Source organism: Coffea arabica, chromosome 8e (assembly GCF_036785885.1).
Source record: "Coffea arabica cultivar ET-39 chromosome 8e, Coffea Arabica ET-39 HiFi, whole genome shotgun sequence".
NCBI lineage: Eukaryota > Viridiplantae > Streptophyta > Magnoliopsida > Gentianales > Rubiaceae > Coffea > Coffea arabica.
In genome coordinates, this window is record NC_092324.1 from 51137362 (window position 1) to 51157841 (window position 20480).

The 20480-nt window shown below is 37.8% G+C and overlaps 3 protein-coding genes across 5 annotated transcripts; all 3 read right to left on the reverse strand.

Annotated features, from left to right (window-relative positions):
• Positions 1-482: 482 nt before the first annotated feature.
• On the reverse strand, positions 483-3100 carry LOC113703864 (cytochrome P450 86A22). The gene is made up of 2 exons (XM_027225346.2): positions 2836-3100; positions 483-2515 (listed from the first exon to the last, which is right to left on the reverse strand). Exon 2 carries the CDS (start codon positions 2451-2453, stop codon positions 792-794), a length of 1662 nt encoding a protein of 553 aa, XP_027081147.1. The 5' UTR covers positions 2454-2515; positions 2836-3100; the 3' UTR covers positions 483-791.
• A 7714-nt stretch (positions 3101-10814) lies between these two features.
• Positions 10815-12848, reverse strand: LOC113704370 (BTB/POZ domain-containing protein At5g41330-like). The gene has a single exon (XM_027226236.2). It carries the CDS (start codon positions 12352-12354, stop codon positions 10942-10944), a length of 1413 nt encoding a protein of 470 aa, XP_027082037.2. The 5' UTR covers positions 12355-12848; the 3' UTR covers positions 10815-10941.
• Positions 12849-14475: 1627 nt separating this feature from the next.
• LOC113704408 (uncharacterized) lies at positions 14476-20195 on the reverse strand. Of its 3 annotated transcripts, none has more exons than XR_011819775.1 (3): positions 19692-20036; positions 14910-16374; positions 14476-14693 (listed from the first exon to the last, which is right to left on the reverse strand). XR_011819775.1 is itself a non-coding variant. In XM_027226315.2 (3 exons), exons 2-3 carry the CDS (start codon positions 19818-19820, stop codon positions 15103-15105), a joined length of 1401 nt encoding a protein of 466 aa, XP_027082116.2. In that variant the 5' UTR covers positions 19821-19822; positions 20053-20195; the 3' UTR covers positions 14706-15102. The 3 variants fall into 3 exon arrangements, 2 of the variants coding, with proteins under 2 accessions (XP_027082116.2, XP_027082115.2); XM_027226315.2 differs by lacking the exon at positions 14476-14693 and adding an exon at positions 20053-20195 and having other exon boundaries at positions 14706-16374; positions 19692-19822; XM_027226314.2 differs by lacking the exon at positions 14476-14693 and adding an exon at positions 20043-20164 and having other exon boundaries at positions 14706-16374; positions 19692-19822.
• Between the last annotated feature and the right edge of the window lie 285 nt (positions 20196-20480).

A 20480-nucleotide genomic window follows, 5' to 3' on the forward strand; every position in this document is an offset into this window, starting at 1 on the left:
TTTTGAGAATTCAATGCTCAAGAACTTCAAATCTGCTGGAGTTTTAATTTCTCAAAAATTTGAAGCCCTCCATTCGTTAATTAACGTATTAAGAATTTAAGAGCGAATTTTCTTTTTTTTTTTTTTAAAAAAATATTTGCTAAAAGTCTTTACTTCAAGGGATACTAGCATGAGAATAATATGAGTGATGTGTTTGAGTTTTATCCCACCAATCGTTTATTTTGCTGGATTTGAATTTTATCACACCAATCTTTAAATAGTTAGTGGGATAGAACCCAAACCCAACAAAGAGCATTCATTATATAAAAATGCTTATAATTCATTAAGCAAGAGAGGTTCAGCAATGCCTACCATCCATATACTTTTTTTTACTTCGAGATATAACCTACACCAAAATTGAGATTTTATTCATATATATATATATATTAGAATGCAATGCAATATATTGAACTCTTGGAAACAAGAAAAACCGAAAGATGAAATGAAGGGATAAAAAAAGGAGTTAGACAATCACCTCCCTTTAGGTAAAGGATATATATATTAGAGTTACTGACTCTCGATTCCAGGACTTTTATGAACTGGAAAATGTAAAAAAAAAAAAAAAAAAGACTGAGAGACACTTGTGATAAATAATCCGTTGTGAGAGGCACCCCTAAGTCGGTCGGTCTTGATTACCATGAGATTGAAATGTGGGTCCTATTTGAAGTGATCGAATGACCATCAATTGATTGATTGTGGCCGTCCGTCACAAAGAATTATCTTTGGACCGTCGTATCATACCCTAATATTAATTATATATTAACAAATGCTCCGTCACCATAATCAACCCCATTAAGCATTGGAGCCTCTGCATGACAGAATCCATTACCTAGATTCAACCCACTGTGATCGACCTTGGCAACTTTGGCCAATATAGGACTCAAATCCCTTTCATGCACATTGACCTTGAGGCCATTTTTCATGAACAACGTCAATGACATCTTTTGCTCTACCCTGTGCCCGGGAGCCACCGTGAGCCGGTGGCGCAACAACACAGCCGCCGCTATTGATTTCATTTGCAAGTATGCCAAATCTTTACCCAAACAAATCCTTGGTCCAGCATTAAACGCGACGAATTTAAATTGGTCATGGGGTTCGAACTTTTGTCCATCTTCTGATATCCATCTTTCCGGTCTAAATTCAAGGCTGTCTTCGCCCCAAACATACTTCAGTCGCCCGGCGGCGTATATTGAATACGTAACGCTTGAGCCGGCCGGAACAAATGTACCATCCGGCAATATGTCATCGGAAATTACATGCTTGGAGTCTTGGGGCACGGATGGATAGAGCCTGAGCGTCTCGGACAATGCTGCCTTAAGGTAAGTCAACCGCTCAACCTCTTCAAACACCAGGGGCTCTTCGAGCCACTTTGAAGTGTCACTGCCACGTGTCCCTATCAGAACGGTGCAGAGCTCAACCAAGATTTTCTCCTCCACCCTAGGGTTCTGGCAGACCAGCCAGAAGAACCAGCTCAGGGCCACTGATGACGTGTCGCGTCCAGCTAGGATGAAATTGAGTGCCACGTGTTGGAGGAACTTATCCGTGTAAGATTCCTTTTTCTTCATGAACCTGGAGAGTAAATCGTCGTGCAGGGGGCCACCATTCTGCTGACTCAGCAATTCCAGCTTGCGCGTGTTGATCACGTTGGTCATGTAGTCGTCCACGTGTTTCAAGCTATGGGTCAAACTCACTTCCATTCCGAGCCGAAGCCACTTCTTGAGCTTCCAGATGGACTCAGGCAAAATAAACCTTTGCAAAGTGGCTTCTGTGGCTCGATCGAAAGCCGTAGCGAAGCCGTTCTCCGGTAGCCCAGGAGACAGAGTCTGTGGGTCCTTCCCGAAAGCCAAGCCGCATATGTTATCAAAAGTGAGCCGGAGGAGGAGGTCCTGAAGGTCAACGGGCTTGCCCTGAACTTGAGCCGCTTTAAGAATCGGGCAAAACCTCAGCTTGATCGCCCGGCTCACCCACCTAGCCATGGCTTGCCTGAGCGTCCTGGTGGTGAATTCCAGTGCAGCAGTCTTGCGCTGGAACAGCCACGTGTCTCCATCGGAGTTGAAGATCCCCTCACCGAGTAGATCATGGAACACGGCTTGCCAGGTGGGACCCTTGGGGTAATTGTCGAACCTAACCTTCAAAATATGCTCTAAATTCCTGGGGTCGCACGTGACGGTCACGAGGCCTTGCTTCCGGGCTAAAAATGGAACTGCAAAGATGCAAGTCTGGTACGTGCCGCCACATGACCGGAGGTTGTCGGCGATCCAGTCGTGCATGCGCTGAGAATTCTGAATCAATCCGGGCAGGCTGCCCAAGATGGGCCACAATCGTGGGCCCCGCCAGGACCTGGCTATGAATCTGAACCATACAAAATAAGCAGCTGCAAGTGACAAAACCATCATGACCGTCGATGCATCCATCTCGGCTCTTTTTTTTTTTTTTCCCAATTCAATTGCTTCACCAATTCCAAAATGTAATCCCGCTGTAATAAAGAGAACAAGAAAACCACTTTTAGACAAAAATAATAATGAACATAATTGTCACGTATGGACATTTATTTAGTCACATAATTATAAGATCGTGATTTTTATTTATCGCTTTTCCTTGCAAGGCTTAAGTTTCGTTTAATTCGAGTAAAAGGACAATTAATTAATTAATTAAAATTCGAAAAATGAATAATCATAATGCAAAAACTTGGCATAGGCCTTCATTGAATTTTTTTTGAAAAAAATGGCAACGACAGTTGGTCAATTAAAACTTGAAAAACCAACATCCAGAATGCAAAAACAGTTCTGAACTTACCAAAGAGTATAGCTGAGGATCAGTAATTGTAGACTCTGAAAATGACCCCAAACATGAAATCCCTTGTCAGAATGATTGCTGAATTGGACGTCCTATATGTACTTCTTTAAAAAATTCTCCGAGGATTAGAGGAGAAAAAAAAAAGAAAGAAAAGAACGTAACAAAAGAAAAGAAAAACAAGAAAATGAGACTTGAGAGAGAAGAAGAGGTGGTGGGGTGGAGAGAAGAAGGAAGGAAATATTGAAGTAGAGGTCTGTCTGTGAATGGCAGAGGAGAAAGAAGATAAAGTGATTTATAGGAAAGCAGGGAAAGGAGAGGCAATAAATGAGGGGGCCGGACTGTTGTTGAAACTGGAGGAGGGATATAGAGGCATCATGCAGCTGCAGAGAAGAAGAGATTTATTATTTTCTTATGTAGTAATATTTGTACAATCATAAGCATAATATATATATATGGTAGTAGTATATTACGCTCATCTCTGTCCCTCTGTTTTTTTGTGCTGTGTAAAACGACCTTAAAAGCTTTTGCTATCTCAACTGTATAGTTCCACAGCTAAACTAAACAAAACCAGCTTTAAAGCGCAAACATTAAATGCCATCAGGGGTCGTTGGAGGGAGGGGGGAGCCAAAACTTTAAACAGAGCCACAACTCACAAGCCCAAGCGGACACTCATGTTGATGATGCTGATGCACCTCCCCCTTCTTCTTCTTCTTTTTTTTTTTTTTTTTTTTGTTGTTGTTGCAACTTATATGGTGTAGTGCAAGTCTATTTCAAAGACTTGGCCAAATGCCACATGTATTTATCACAAAAGAGATATCACTCTCACCGCCGCAGCCCCATTGGAAGCAATCAGTCGTGCCAATGCAAAAGTAACTACATGTAGTAGTAGGGGGGATTAATTGATGTTTTAGCGTCCTAAGTTTTGGACTAGTTTCAATTTGTCCCTTATCTTTCAATGTTAACGTATTTAGGCACCCTGTACTTTATATATGCTTGTTCAGTTAGGTCTCTCATCTTTCAATAGTTATGCGTGCGCGTGTGTATTTTTTGCTTCTTTTTTTTTAAAATAGTCTTAACTCTTAAGACATATAAACAAAGAAAAAGAAAGAAGAAGAAGAGGCGGGATGGCGTGCTTTTATTAAAATAACGATAAAAAAAATAAAATCTTGACTGCTTGACTGTATTTCGTTTGCAATCCTTTTATAATTTCACGTTTCAATAATTTTTACACTTTAGCAGTCATTAATTGTCCTCAAATAGCACTAATTAAATTTAAAATATTGAAATGAGCATTACAAAAGCACGATCTATCCCCATTGTGAGAGAATAACAATCGTATGAGTGAAGTATACACAAGGGACTGAAATGATGCTAGCACTAAAATTCAGGGGCCAAACATGAAATTTGCCCCATGGAGTATGTTACACGATAATACTCCTAGAATGCTTGGTTTTTTTTTTTTTATTATTATATTCCTCTATCTTAAAAATGCCGTGCTCACCTAATTTGGCTGGAAGAGCCCCCTTAAATTCCAGCATTAAATGTAGGAGAAAAGGTTAAATGGGATTAGTTGAGAAAGTGTATGAAGACCTAGGCAAAACACGTAGAGAGGAAAAACACAACAAAGAGAAATAGTTTCTCTTTTTTCTGGAGCTGATGATGTAAACAGTTAATTTCTTTGACTTTGATTTCCTTCACTTTCGGGGTCGGCAAAAAAAAAAAAAGTCATAGATAATAATAACGTTTCCATATTTAATATATGTATATATATATATTTTTACAAAGTTAATGAATTGGCCCCCAAATCTGGTTTTAGGTTTCATTCTTGCTTACGGTTCAGAAACTTAACATGTGATGTGAGAAGGACTTAAAGGTCTGGTGACCGTCTCACCTACGTTTTAAGGCTATTAAACCCTCGTCTTCTACTTGCAAGGCTTTTAAGGATTTGCATAAGTTGAGCCTAAGGTTCGGTTCACTTTTGGAAGGTTATAATTTGCCTTTTCTCCCTTATTAATCTCATCATGTATTCTCTTCCTCATATTTATTTGTTGTTTTTCAACTTCTTAAAGCCTTTTATTGTCACCTTTTAATGAGTGAGTAGTTGTAACTTACAAAACTGTCAAGTCTTAATTTGTTCAGTCACTGTTTTTCTTGTTCTTCGTCTGACGCGGTCTTAATCAGTAATAATTACTATGGTAAATAAACAAACAATAATGACCCGTAATTTCTGTTCTGTAGTACTTAAATTTTTTTTAACATTCCAAAACGGATGGCTTAAGCAATTTCAAAAAGAAGACCGCTTACTAGTTGTCCTGGAAATCCAATTAAAGTTTGATAGACGTTATATTGCACTTCAATTTTCTCCTTTTTGACTGTATTAATTATGAAGAATCCAAAAATTTTGTCATTCAAATACCAGGTTGGGTGGCATCATATTATATGGGGCTGTTATGTTAGTGCTTCAAAGCTAGAGCTGCCAAATTTGGTTTCAAATTAAGAGTTTTCGTGTGATTAATCAAGGAACAATAATAAGTTATGAATAGGTGTTAAAAAAATTTTTCAATAAAACCCTCCTCTCATATATTCTTGGTAGACACAATTTCACATACCATACTAGAGTTGATGCGCTGCTCTAATTTCACATACCACACAATTTCACATTTGTGACAGTTACCAACTTCACATCCTAATTAATTTACCCCTACTTCTAATCAGTAGAGTTGGCTAACGATATTGGAACAATCAGTAGAGCAGTCCCATCGTCAAGATGCATAGCTGATGACAAACCAATCATTGGAGTACGACACCCACACCACATGCATTGGTTAAATTTTTCTTGTGTATATATGTTAAAGAGTTGGAAATTGAGGCCATGCAGCAGCAGCCTTGAATCTTGATTTGCACTTAAGAGCACCAATTCACAAAGGGGTCCGTCCGTCTGAAGCAACTTCTTGATTAAAATCGCGTCTGTTGATGATACTTACAGGTTTTTTTTTCTTGATTTTCAATGAAATTTTCTTCCAGTCCAATGTTTGGTAATCAATGCAAGAGTCGGCCCCAGGAATTCAGATTATTGGCTTTCTTCCATCAATTGATTATGAATGTTTAATGACCTCTACAATCTTACATTCTTGCCAAACCAGCACACAAATCTATAATTATGCTCAACACCTAAAGTTAGTCCCTTTGGATCAATACTTATAGACTAGGGTCTTCCTAAGTAAACAACGTGTGGAAGTAACTGATAAACAATCACCTCCCTGTAAATCTATCATTTTTCTTTCGGTTCTTGTTAAACTTATATTTAAGGTGGGTATTACTTGTTAACTAGGCGTTTAGGATCAAGTCAATCATGTTATTTGGTTACTTTTTTCTACTGTTAAGCTTTACTTTTAACCTTCAATGTTAATCCCTTTATATATATATATATAATACATTGAGGGATTTTCTCTTTGTTCTAGTGAAATTACAATAATTAGTGGATTTTCTTTCTGATCATTATCACTTAACCCTAGGGGGGTTTAGGTGCATTTAACGCTAAATAAAAAAAAAAAAAAAAGGATAGAAACAAAACACTACAAAACAGTTCAATTTTGGTGTTAGTTTGATGAACTAAAGCATTACTTTTACATCCCGGTTGAGCTTCAGGTGAAGGGGTCCCTTCAATTAATAAAATCAAAATTTCTCAATGCATAGGTAGGGCAGGATGATGAGTAATCAAATTGAGGGGGCTACGAATGTGGGATATGAAGAAAATATTCCATCTAACTTCTAAGCTTTCTTCAATGATGTTTCATATTTTGGGACCAAATTGGCATTTATCTATTATTGATTGTGTAATCGCTTGCCCATTTCTGAGGCTATAAATGAATCTTGAATTTGGTTGTAGACCATGTACTATATCGATGGCAAAATCAAATTATTATCCAGCACATATATATATATATATGTATATTAAATATACTTCAATCATTTCAGTGTCGATAAGTAAGTATATTACACAGTTCAGTTTTACTTTACACTCGATCATATATTTTCTTACCAGCAAAATAAAAGCATTGGAAAAAAGTTCTAGGTGAAAAACAGCACTTAAAAAAGTGTCTAAGTACACTATCGATTGCTTGGCTGGCTCTTCTACATATAACTAGTGGGACGGCCTGCGCGATGCGCAGGAGAGCTAATATTTCCCGTGTTAAATTGCACAATTTTTAGTTATTGTGTATTTGTTGTAGTGTAGAGAATTATATGATTAATATAAATTATGTGGTGTGGGTTAAGTGATTATAAAGGTGGGAAAAAGTATAGTTGAAATTACAAAGCGAAGGAAGTGTTGTTACATTTATGGAAGTCATTCCACAAGATAGTTACATGCATAGTTGGACTGATAGTTACATGAAAGTAGAACAAAAAGATGGTTACAAAGTGAAGGAAGTGCAGTTACATGGATGGAAGTCAGTCCATAAGATATTACATGCATAGTTGGGTTGATAGTTACATGATAGTGGAACAAAAGTGCATCCGGAATTGATTTCATTAGAATAGCAATGTTAAATAATTGCGTTGAGTTTGTGAACAATGTTATTCAGTGGATTTCATTGGACTATGTTTATTAGAGTAACAATGTTAAATAACTGCGTTGAGTTTGTGAACATTTTAATTGTATTTAGATTATATTGGATACACTTGAAAAAGTTCATCGTCAAATATCTGAAGTGCATATTTGTTCAATCCTAAGTGAGTAAATACGATAGTATAATCTACTTTAATTAAATGAAATTTTGTCAACTTTTTCCATCCATTTGTTAAATAATTTTCCTCAACTTTTATGTCCCAAGTCTTTTGTTGACAATAGAGCACAATTATGCTATCTTTATTTGGTAGAATATGGAAGGCATCATCTGGATGTAATTCCTGTCATAAAAAGATGTGAAATTTTTGTAAGAATATTGATACACTGATATGCTAAATATTTTGTGTAATATGAAAATTACCAAGTAGTCTATATCATATGGTTGTATTGTCACATAGAATTGAAACTTTGTTAGTAGTCCTTCTATTGGGCAGAATGTTCCTGCAGTTTTTTTGGATAACAATTAGGTTGATAAATTGTGTTTAATTAGAGAGTAATAATTTTGTACCATACCGTATTCGTTTGGCCATAGTTTTGGGCTGGTAAAATGTTCCATTCATAGAAAGTTGAGCAACGATTTGGAGCAAATATCTGCACTCGAAAGGCCATTACACCTACGTGAAAAAATTGGATCATGAAATTTTCTTGTATTTGGTGATCGCATAGAAATTCTTTCTAGCTAGAATTTGCGGGACTTTCATGTAATCTAATAAACCAAAATTTGTTTCCATTTTTTAGTATTGATGTTCTTCGCATATGGCGTCCTATATGCGGCAAAAATTTGGCTGGTATGACCTGAAAATTAATAGCAAAAGTAAGAAAAAATTAAAGTGGATTTTGATTTGCAATATATTTTGTTGAAAATATTGATCTTACCATATGCTCTGTTTCTTCTCTACTAAAGTACATCAAAAAGTTTTTGATTGGTGGTGTTGTATGGTAGGCAAAAATAAGTGAATAATATTTAGTGATTTAGTTGTTGACAGAATTTATATAGATGGGGTTTATAATAGTGGCAATTTGTGTATCTGACTCGTCGCTTATTTGCACAAAGAATTTTGGATACCGTTGCAGTAAAAATCTAGTTGGATATACTGACAAAAAATGTTGAGCTCAGCACTTGAGTAATTTGCCGGATATCTTACTGCCATTTTCATTGGTGCAACATGTAGCAGTAGTAAAAGATGCATATAAAAGATCCAAAAGACCAAAGCGCCCCTCAAAGTCACAAAAATCACGGCATAACCGCTTGACCAAAAAGTTACTGTTCATTCTCCAACTCTCTCTTTTATATATTTAGATTAGATATAAAACAGTAGACTAGATAATCTCTCTATAAGTTCCAATTTCCATAGTCTTCATTGACTCAACTTACATGAATTTATGTAATTGAAATGGCAAACGTATTTCAGAAAACAAAATTCAGATCAAACAGCGGTGGGCAAGGGCTGTTCGTGGCACAGCCTGCCTCCCTTAGCTATCAATCACAAAACAAAAGGGGCCGGCATACCATAACGTGGCTTGGTAGACTTGTTGCCAAAGGAACAAAAATTTTTGTTCTTGGGGGCGGGGCAGACCTATCTGGGATGGATGTTGAGCTTTCTGTTTGCATCACATCTGTCCATCGACCATTGTCCAAGCATTTACTCAAAGAAGTTAGCAAGTCCTCAGATTTGGTGCTGGGCTGAGCCCACGATTCATCTGATCAACCTTTTGTAGAAATCAATAGGTTCTCTGAGAGTGTATGATCTGGAATTTGACGGCAATGAGCAAATTTTTTTAAGACACCCAAATGAGCGAGTGGCTTCTGAATTTTGTCCATTAGAATGCACACTGGTTATTCATGAGGAGGGTCCACCCAAAAAAAAGAGATACATGTACTCTTGTTTGGTATACTTTAGCCTAGCCCATATATCACTTGCCAATTGCAGATTTCCCCCTTTCGAAAGACGCTACTGCATCATACTGCTGTATATCTATGTTTCAGACTCGGACCGGGTATCGACTCAGTCGAGCTCAGGAATCAGGGATTAATAGGTTCGACCGGATTCGATCAGGGTTGAATCGGATGATGTCATAAATAAAAATTATTTAAAAATTAAAATATTGTATGTAAAATACCTAAGAGCATGTTAATATTAATAAAGGTATATTCATATATATTTTATGTTTCAAATATATTTAACAAGAAATACAAAGAAATTAGAACGATTAAGTAGCAATTTATATTATTTAATGAACATTAACAAGTTTAGAATTAAAATTATGGACTTGATTGAAAAATAACATCAAAACTTAGGATAACATTTATAAAGTATGAAATATTTGAGGTATATTAATAATTTTTAACAACTTAGGGGTCAAAACATAATATTGAAAAAGGTTTTGACTGAACCGTTCTTTCAATTTTTTCCTCTTAAGCTCGATTTTTGATCGAGTTTTTACTCATACGGTTTTTTTGAATAACTCGAACCGAACACTTAGCCGATTTTCGATTCGACCGGCAGTCCGATCCGAGTTTAAAGACACAGATGTACATAATGAATGAGTCACGTCTCTTTATTTAATTAGACTTTGGGGAGCTGATTGGCGTGTGAACAATGATGTTTTTGAATTCAAAGACGAACATGGAGTCTCGATAAACGCTGAATTCGTGCTTATTATTAAATAAATAATTGATCACCTCCAACTTTTGTCAAACATATGATCAATATGACGTTTTGCCAACAAAACTTGTAAACTGCTAATTGGTTTCTGAAAGGTCTTGACTTTTAAACCGCACGTTTCCACGAAAGAAAATTAAGAGTCTACTTTCATAAGAAACAAAATTGCGTATGCATTAGGACCCAAAAAAACAAAGGAATCAGCAGACACTTTGATTGGGTCAAGTACCAAACAACATGCTGGTCTGTAATGGACAACAATGGATATGTGATGCAGACAAATTCATCGCTAAATGCTTCCAATGTTGTTATGAGTCTTATGACACATGCTACGGAATTAGTCCCCAACCCAGCTTCACGTTACTGTTACTCAAGTGATCGTAAATTTCTGATTCGACTTTCAAATCCAGTCCCTTAATTCCTTTTTATTTGAAACACACAAAAAAAAAAAAAAAAAGGAAAGAAAAATGTTATGGATTTGCAGAAGATGAATATCAAAAACTTTAACCTTAGATATACTACTGATAAACAACGCAAAGAAGTTGTTGATTTAAAATCTGCAATAGATAGTCTTATTTCCGGAGGATAAACATAAGACTTTTTGTCCTAAAGGAACACAGTCCAATGGCATCTGAAAGAAGCAGCAAAGTAATGACCAACAATGCAGTGTCCATAGAGGTACAACAGAGAAGGAATCACAGCTGCTGTATTGACATAATTTCAGATACATCAACTTGTAAATACAGGGCTTAATTAAGTGCAAACAGTATTTACAAACGAATATGCTAAGTAAGAACTATTTTACATTTGATACTAAAATCCCCTAACCGAACTCTGCCAAACCTCAACAAATTGCTGGTCCTTCCTGGTGACGAACATTTTGTTACCCCCGAAAGCCAAGTTTGTTATCCTGCTACCACCCATATCTTTTGCTCTTCCCATGGAGTTCTTCCTAAAGACTCTGTCCTCTACTCTTCCATTTTCACCCTTTATAGAAGAACCAGTCAGAACTTCAGACCACAGCTCAATGTTTCCTCCTTTGCTACAGAACACTTGATTTCCATGGCTTTCAATTTTACACCCTGAACCTTCCTTCTTTCCATTGATCACCTTTCTCACATCTCCTAGACAAACCCATGAATCCTCAGCAGCGCCAATACTCCTGAAATCAGTGAAGAAAACTTCACCAGAATTCACACCAACCTTAAACAGGGCTGAGAGATTATCTGACGCTGTGACATCAGAAAAGCAATCAACCTTTTCCTTGACTTCCCAAACAACATTTCCAGACCTCATATCCCAAAACCTAATATTCCCTACCACACCAGCAGGACCACTGTGGGAGCCAGAAGCCATCAGCAAATTATGACTAGAAATCCATTGCAGCTTTGTTGCTGGAATAGCAGAATCCAGCTCAGCACCAAAAATTTCATAATGACCAATGGTGGTAACAGGCCTAAAACCATCGTTAATATCATAAACCATAACGCAATTGGAATTTCTCCTACCAGACTCGAAACTTGTAAATAAGTATTCCGGTGATGAACCAATTGCCTGCACAGTCGAAGAAGACCTTGTCACATTTTCCCAGTTCAAAGTTTCCTTCACAATACCCTTATCAAGGTCAATGATCTGCAACCCTGAAAAGTCCGTGGCACCCGCCGCTACTGTTTTGGGGGACAATGCCAATAGCGAATCGATGGCTGTAAATTGAGTCAAAATGGTTGATTTTCTCTGCAATGACCAATCAAAAGAAGTGATTTTACAACCATTTGCCACATGAACTGATCCAAATTGGGTTGTTGAGATAGTTGAAGGCGAGTCCCTGCCACTCAAGGGTAAAATCGTGGATTTATCAACATTAAAGGCTTCAAACAGAGAAGGATTTGATTGAGAATTGATGAGAAGATTCTCAATACCGTAGAATCTGGACTCAAAGATTAGGTCTTGAACATCAAAGGCTTTAGCTTTTGATGGAAGATTTCCCGTTCTTAGAAGGGAAAGGAGAATAGAGAAAAGCTCTGGATCTCTGTCAATAAAAGGGATTGTACCCTGCAAATTGGACAATTTCGAGAAAAGAGATTTGGAACCAGCTAAAGCTAGGGTTTGTCGTGTGGTTTGGAAAATCTGACCACCCACATCAATTGTGATCACATTAGAGATTGAATCTCTGGAGTTCTGGTAGAAGCCATCCAAATGAGGCTTGGGTCCTGCAAAAGGCGGCATTTTTGGAGCTTCCACCCTCTGAGTTATACTTTCTTCTACAGAAGTTTCAAGAAATCTCAAATTCAAGGAAGATTAACAACAAAACTTGAAAACACTCAACCCCCGAATCTGCAAAAAGATTCAATCTTGGGACAATTAGAGATGATTGAATGACGGGAAAAGCAAAGAATCTCAAGAAAAATGGAATAAGGAGGAAAATTTTTTTGTAAAAGCAATTGAAGAATAACTGCTTTCTCCAAGCTTCGATTATTAAGCTAGATAGTTTAGCAAAGAGGCACTGCAGGAGAAAGAGGGGCGGAACCAGTATAGCGAGATGTAAAGAGGTTGGACAGAGATTGATTATGGATGGCCGAAGAAAAGGCAGGTGTTGATTTTTGTAGGGGTGGCAGCGGTCTACCATTCTAGAGGGTCAAATAGGTGATGGTTGTCAAGAAAGGGGAGAAATTGAATATTTGACCGTAGAAATATAGAATGCTGGTCATAGCAGTCCAAGATGGACCATACCTGGTTCCGGAAGACTTTGAAGTTTGAATGGAAGAGTACTCTGATATCTATTTGTCAGAGTGAGTTAGCAGTTAGAACCTTCTAAAGGGGGCAAAAGAGGATGCTTCTTATTTTTATTTTCTTTTGTCCTTTCATTTTTGGAAACTTTTCAACTGGGGTCGATAAACATGAAGAAAACTTACATGTATGAAAAGCTACTGAGTGTGCTTTTACCCCTCGGGGTTGGCTCGGCTGGTGCTGGGGCTCCTCCTCAAGTCCTGACATTGGGTGGTCGCGGTTCGACCCCTTCTAACGTCTTGTGTCTTCTGGAGGGTGGGGCACAAGCGGAGTGGGAATAGTCGGGCCCGGGATTATAATCCATGAATCCCACATACCCACTTTTGTCAGAAAAAAAAAAAAAAAAAAAGCTATTGAGAACGAAAAATTGAAGGTACCACCTGAATCTAGTCCATCTATGAAACACATTTTTCTCATTTTATGAAAGCATATTATTTTTTTCTCATTTTTCTTTTTTTGTTATATAATCCACCTGTTGTAAGATTCTGCTCCCAACAAACAAATATGAGAGGTCAAAAGTATTATCGTCTAAATAGGCAAAGTCAACCTCAATTTTAGTTTGTGAATACCTACAAGAGCGGTAAAAATATGTTGAAAAATTTTAGATTAGTATGCTTTAAGGCTTTTCCTCTTAGAGCATATAGGAAAGTAATAGAATCTTGGATTTGAGGATCTTTAATTTATTATCATCCTACCGGTCACTACGTTTCAGTTTCTCCTTCAATTAGTATTTCCATTTCTTTTTTTCTTTTCTCTAAATCAGTCAATGAGTTTGTGAGAGTCAATTGTGACTGCGAAGAGCTGTTTTGTACTTGAACAATTATTTTATTTGGCTTCGTTTTGAATCCCCACAAACAGAAAGCCCTGTTTGGGTTCTGCCCAGATTATTTCAAGAAGAGTGAAATTTCTTGTTATTTAAACTGGAATTCATATCGGTCTGAGTTTTCCTTGACTGTCATAAGACGACTTGCACTGGATTTGCGAGACATTTTTATCAGTCAGTTCTGTACGAGGCGTAAATTTTTAACCTTTCTATGTCTCTTTCCCACAAAAGAAAATTTACAGACTTTACACCTACACTGGCTTCTTAGAGCATAATTGCACTAAAGTCACACACTCTTGCTACTTAATTATCCGGAGCCAACTTTGTGTCTGCCCTTGCAAATATTACTGTCAATAGTTCACATATGCTGGCCATGGTGCCGGCTTTAACTCATCTCTCCTATATGGTCAAGCACAGTAAGATTCATTTACAAAGAGAACATTATTGTCAATTTGTTGACACGCAAAAAAAAAAAAAAAAAAAAAAAAATTGACAGTGTCAAATTGCAGCAACTATAACATGATTTAAAATTTGGATCTTGCAACGTGACAAGCCAATTAATTCTAGGGTCAATGATGTTATTCAGGGTAAAATACAAACCCCAAGAGTCGAAACAGTTGGCATGAGCGCTTGGAACTAAGCAACTCACCTAATGTCGGCACAAGTCCAGGCAACTGAGGAACTCGATTATCCATCGAGACTGTCTTCGGTAACTGATGAGCTAGGACAAGAATTGGCAGCCTCACTTCCATTCTGCAAATAAAATGAAACATGAAACTGGAGTGACGTTGCAATTTAGTGCAGAGTCCGTTGCAACTCACGCAGTTTATGCAACCATGTATTGGACGCTAACAAAACTGAAGTCTAAACCTGACAGGATATTGAGCTTGACGAACATATTCAGGTAAGCACAGTAGTATCCTCCAAAGTTTCCAGATGAAATAAGATTAGAACACTACGCCAAACGAAGAGAGAAACAAAAGATTAAACTGAAGCTGTTATGTCGTCATCATCATGGGCTGCATTAAAACAACTGTTCTATCTATAGCTTATATTACATATCAAAAAGGAAAAGCCAAATATCTAGATCATGTTAATTACTATTATGAATCTGCTTTAGGTAGAGGATAAGGAGATGCAATATCCTCACTAAATCTTAATATTACCTCACCTTCACTCATTTCTACGGTCAGAAATGTGCAAAAAACAGCCTCCATTTTTTGGTCAGTGCTGCCATGTATCATCAACATCAGAACCTTGTAAAGCTCAACCATTTGTTCCGCTCCTTGCTGGCTGGGTTCAGACTTCAGAGAATCAAGCCATGCAACAAGCTTGTTGCACAGGTGTAAAAGCCAATGCAGCCATTAGCTGACTCCTGGCTGCATCACAGGGAAAAAAGTCCAGCTTTTGCCTGCCACACCATCCTTCCCCATAACTTTCTCATTGGCCCACCAGTCAGATCCAATATTAGGTGTATCAGAATTCCCTTCATCAACACTGTCAAAGTTGAATTCTTTTGCAGAGCCAAGGGTTATTGTTCGCTGCTTCTGATGCCACTGGCCACCATCGCCATCTACAGAAGCTCTACCAGAACCAATTCTTGAGGCTTCGCTAGCACAGCCTTCATGTCCATTTGCCATTTCCTTTGGATTATCCTCTGTTTTAACCACACATTCAGTATTCGATGGAGTAGTTGCTAATACGGCCTTGGGAAAGACTGCTGGCGTCTTTTCAACACATCTAACAACTTCTTCTGCAGTTATCTCAAAGGAAACTCGGTGATCAACAGCAGTTTCATCAACTCTCGTGACGTTATATGAATTTGAAACTGTAGAAGCATCAGATTTCTGATTATCCAGAAGAAACCCATTGCGATATCTAGGTGCCACAGTATCGGGCGTTATAGTACCAGATCCTTGCCGAGAACCCCATTCATGAGGTGCAATCTTTTCAAGGTTCAAAAGCTTGGGAGGATCACCACTTCTGAACTCTAGGAAGTGGGGCCGTCCATAAACAAACTCACCATCAGGGAAAGGAGATGAAGTACCTGAACCAGAGATGCCTGAGCTGGGCGAGATTAGATGGCTGACAGGGCTTCCAGGTTGAAGCTGATACGATTGAAATTCATATTGAGGCAAAGGATATCTCTGACCATCTTCACAATTTTGGTCTATTGGGTCAAGTAGCCGAGCAAATGGCACCTCAGGTGAAGATGGAGTAGTCATTTGGACAGACTCTGGTGGTGGAGTAAAGGAAGCAGTAGATGGTTCGGTTGTAAAGGTTGAGAAAACAGGGGGAGTAACTAATTGTGTCTCATGGGCGTAGGGGCCAATAGCAAACATTGAGGCAGGCCCACCAGGGGAATACATGCTTGCAGACATAGATGTGAGGGACAGTAGGCCAGGTGGTGATTGAGTTGCAGATGGAGGTTCTGACTGAAGGAAAGAAGCAGGAGAGGAGGGAGGTGCGATGAAAGGGAGTGCCACAGAAGGTGCTTGAGTTTGATTTTCAACCGTAGGAGGATCGGCCCTTGGAGCTATAGGTTCAGGAACAAGAACAGCGTGTCCAATGCGCGTGGTGTGTTTATGAGATCCAAAACACCAATATAAGCTCCAGCAGCTAGCCCATCTTCTTTTCTGCACATGACAGGAGATTGCAATGATATAATAGTAATTTTTGCCCAAAGCGTAATAAAATGTCTTTTGCATGTACCCAAAGAAAAATGCGCAATTCTGAATTTGACACAGAAATAGGATTTTGTAAAGTGAAACAAATTGAATATTCAGTAATTAACCATCAAACTTGGTCCAGGAGACCCAGGCACAGAATCAAACAGCTAACTGAAAAAAAATTCAATATTCAGCAATAACCATCAAATGAGATTCTGGGGACTCAGGCACAAAAACGAATAGATACAAATACCAATGTTTCGCACTCAAATTTTGGGCCAAATAAATCTAAAACCCTGTAGTATTGTAGACTAATCTAAAGGGCGCAATGAGAAAAGGCGGAATGGGCAATAAAAACTTAATAATGACAAACAAATTTGAACTCAAAATTTGTTCCAAGGAACTGAATGATCAAAAATCTGAAGCTACATCAAAACTGCCCAGGAGGTCCTGTAATCCACCAGCTTCTTCTCTGGGAAAAACATAGTTCCTTTCCACCCCACAAGCCTTAGGAGGTCCTTTGCTAGACCCAAAAAAGCAAGTGAAAGGAACTATGTTTTTTTTTTCATGTGAAAATCTGATATCAACAATTTAGCAGACACTTTAATTTTCATGTTGCTAGCTAAATAGGGTGGTGAGGCAATGTTCAACAAAGAACCTCTATCCATAATAAAGTGAAAAATAATACTCACTGAAACAACAATTGAAAAAATCAACTTGGCAAAATGGAACATCAAGAGCAGTCTAATTTTTGCTTCAAATTCTAAAATCAAACAGTCACAGTAGCAACAATTTTCAAGGCCATCAACAAAAGAAGATGACGCAATTGTCAAGAATATCCCCAAACATGAGAGCGAACAATCAACTTTAATAATCAAAATCCATCCCTAACTGGCACTCTTAGTCAAATATTGCCGGAGTTGGCAACAATCACAAAATCAGGTTGCTACTTGCTATAGACAATTCTTCACACTTAATTATTAATTATTCTACTAAGTCCATGTGCTATTGCTGCCACACTGAATTGATGCTCTCAATAGCACATAAGTCTGCACGTTCAGATGGATGGACGTCAATCCCATATAACCCAAATGCTACCATTTTAGAATAACGTGCATTATCCAGCTAAAGTTTTATAGGGAAAATGCTCATCAGAACAACTTTATAGCACCACTTGACTATGTCTACATTCAAAATATACCTCAAAATATGCCCATAAATGGAAAGAAAAGAGATCCCACACAATGCACTAATTTGCACAAATTAAAAATTCATCAAATTAGTCAAATACAAGATTTTGTCTCAGCAGGAGTAAAGGCAATCGGGATGCTTGAAGGCCCCATTGACCCCAAAGTTTAAATTCTAATTATAGTTACTGCCAAGAAAGGGATTGCAATTAATGACCGTGCACTAGAACACAATTTGTACGCCTCTTTTCTTCCTCTCACCGTTGACACCATGCACTAGAACACAATTCGTACGCCTCTTTTCTTCCTCTCCAACAGGAGTTAATATCTACACATGGCTGACAATATGGCACAGCCAAGCGCAATGGTTCTCTCCTCCTGCTATACATGAGAAGCATCATAAGGGCATAATGGCAAAGCCAAGGGCATGTTTAAACCATCAATCAATAAGGATTCATCGATACAATCCACTGAGGATCTATCGTACTATCTCATAACATACAGTCATCAAACATCATCCTACTGGATTGAGACTGGAGAGCCAAGATTGTACCTCCTCTGGTCTTCTCGGTCATTCAGTTATAGTTTTGGAGCATCGAAGTGAAATTCCCAGCCAAGCACCACCACATGCAAACCTAGTACTTACTGTCCCATCAGAGATTAGCATCCCTCAAATACCCAACGTCATTTTCCACGTCATGACTCTCAAAATATCACTCACGCGGAATGCGTTCTTCACCATTCCTAAACCATCAGTCTTAACATAGATTAGTCACGTTTCCCAAGAAAAAGTTCACTTCATTCTTATAGTCTCTTAACTGTCCCAATATACCTCTGCTGTATATACAAGCAACTATACATTTTTCTCTCAGGTGGGTTGCTTTGTCTCTTTTCCCACAGATAGAACAACTGTCATAACTCCTCTAATGCCTACAGAACGCACAATCACACGTACACTTGATGACGCAACAGAAAATATATCGTGAAATAAAGCAAAATAATTAATTTGTGAAGTTGGCAAAACAAGTAGGTGACAAAAAGATCAGCAAAAAGTTAAGCCTTTTAACTTCTCTGACAAGTACAGCTGCAGGGTGGACAGCAATGCTCTTCTACTTCAAAGCTAACCTTTGTTAGTTGCAGAGTCTTTCACATTCAGTTGGTAAATCCAAGTCAAGAACTCCAATTCAACAGGGAGGAAATTTAAAAAGCTATAGTAAATTCTACGCTGACACTAAACGCCATAAAGTGCAATAAAACAACCATAACAACAACACGAATTTATCAATTTAGAAGTTTGTTTCTCCACAGCAGAGTAAACAATATCTAACTAGTGTTCGGTAATGGTAAGTTTATACAGTTAACTTCTAAAGTCAAAAGCCATAAGTTAAGATTACACAATCTACCTCACTTTCACTTACCGACAGGATAATCCACTCGATTCCCATATCTTCTCATTCCCTCAATATCCGGAAGACACCAAACTGATCAAAATTCCTTCTAAGCTCTTAGAAACTCAAGAACGAATTGGCTCCCAAAATACTGGACTTGTGGAATATTAAAGCATTATTACCTCAAAATCAGTTGATGTAAGGCATTATAGTATATAACTACTCTTAGAAATAGCATCAGAACTGAAATTTTCCAGCAAAAACAGAACATGTTATTAACTTTCTCCAACAATTATAATAAATCGCTGTCAACCACACAAAAAAGCTTCAGTTTTTTACATATCAAACTCAGAAAAACTGTTCGCTACGAGTAAAATTTCCACATCCAAAATTCAAACATGAAATTGGCTATCAGAAAATACTGAGACATTTAAGCATGAAGCTGAATAAAAAGCAGAATCAACTTTAAATCAGATATAAAATATCAATCAAAGATTCACAAAAATAATACTCAAAATTCAATCATTCACTAAAATTCAAAATTAAACCTCTTAATCACTAGATCTTAACTCTAAACCATCAACGAACAACCAAAAAAAAAAAAAAAGCTCCATTAACTAATATTCAACCACAGAATGACACAGTATCCAATAAAATATCAAAACACTGAAACCAAAAGAAATAAAACTTTGCTTTCTTTTCAGTTTACCTGAACACCAACTTGAGGCACACGATTCTCCGCCGCCGCGATCGCATTTGCAGCTGCGTTTATTGTCTCGAGAGTATTATTAACTCCTCCGGCCCTCCTCTCGCCTCCTATTCCGTTCACTCGTCGCATTTCTTCACCCCAATTTAGTCAGAAGAAATATCAGCTCAAATTCACTGATCAAATCTAATCGAACGTTCTCTCCAAATATTAAAAATACATAAAAAGATGGGAAATTTTCAAAAAACTAGACAAGATTAAACAGCCATAAATTGATGATAGCAGAAGAATGCAACAGATCACATATACATATACATATTTATGCAATTAAATATTTTGTGTTTCTCTTTCTACCTATACGTACACTTCTGTGTGTGTATGGATTGTAACTGACGAAGCTCTGGAGGTCAAACACGGCAATGACTTGGTAATTGATTTCTTCGTAATTATGCTTTTGTTATTGTTGGAGGGGGCCTAGGTATGTCCTTTTAATGGGGGGGTTAATTTTTTAATTGAGGGGAGGAGCTGAAATGACGAGAATGGCCTTAGAGGCAGGGAATGCTGGATGCTGGGGTTTTAATGGGGTGCACCTGAATTTTACACGAGGCATTCAATGGCTTTGCCATTTTGGTTTCAAGGTTCACACAGTCACACCAAATTGGATTTTCTCTTTTATTGCAATACATGAGGATTTAGGCATATGAATTTATTGGGATTGGAGTACATTACTTTGTGTGTGTAAATTCATGTGACAAGTATGGAAAGGGTGTTTGGTTGAATTTGAAATGGTAA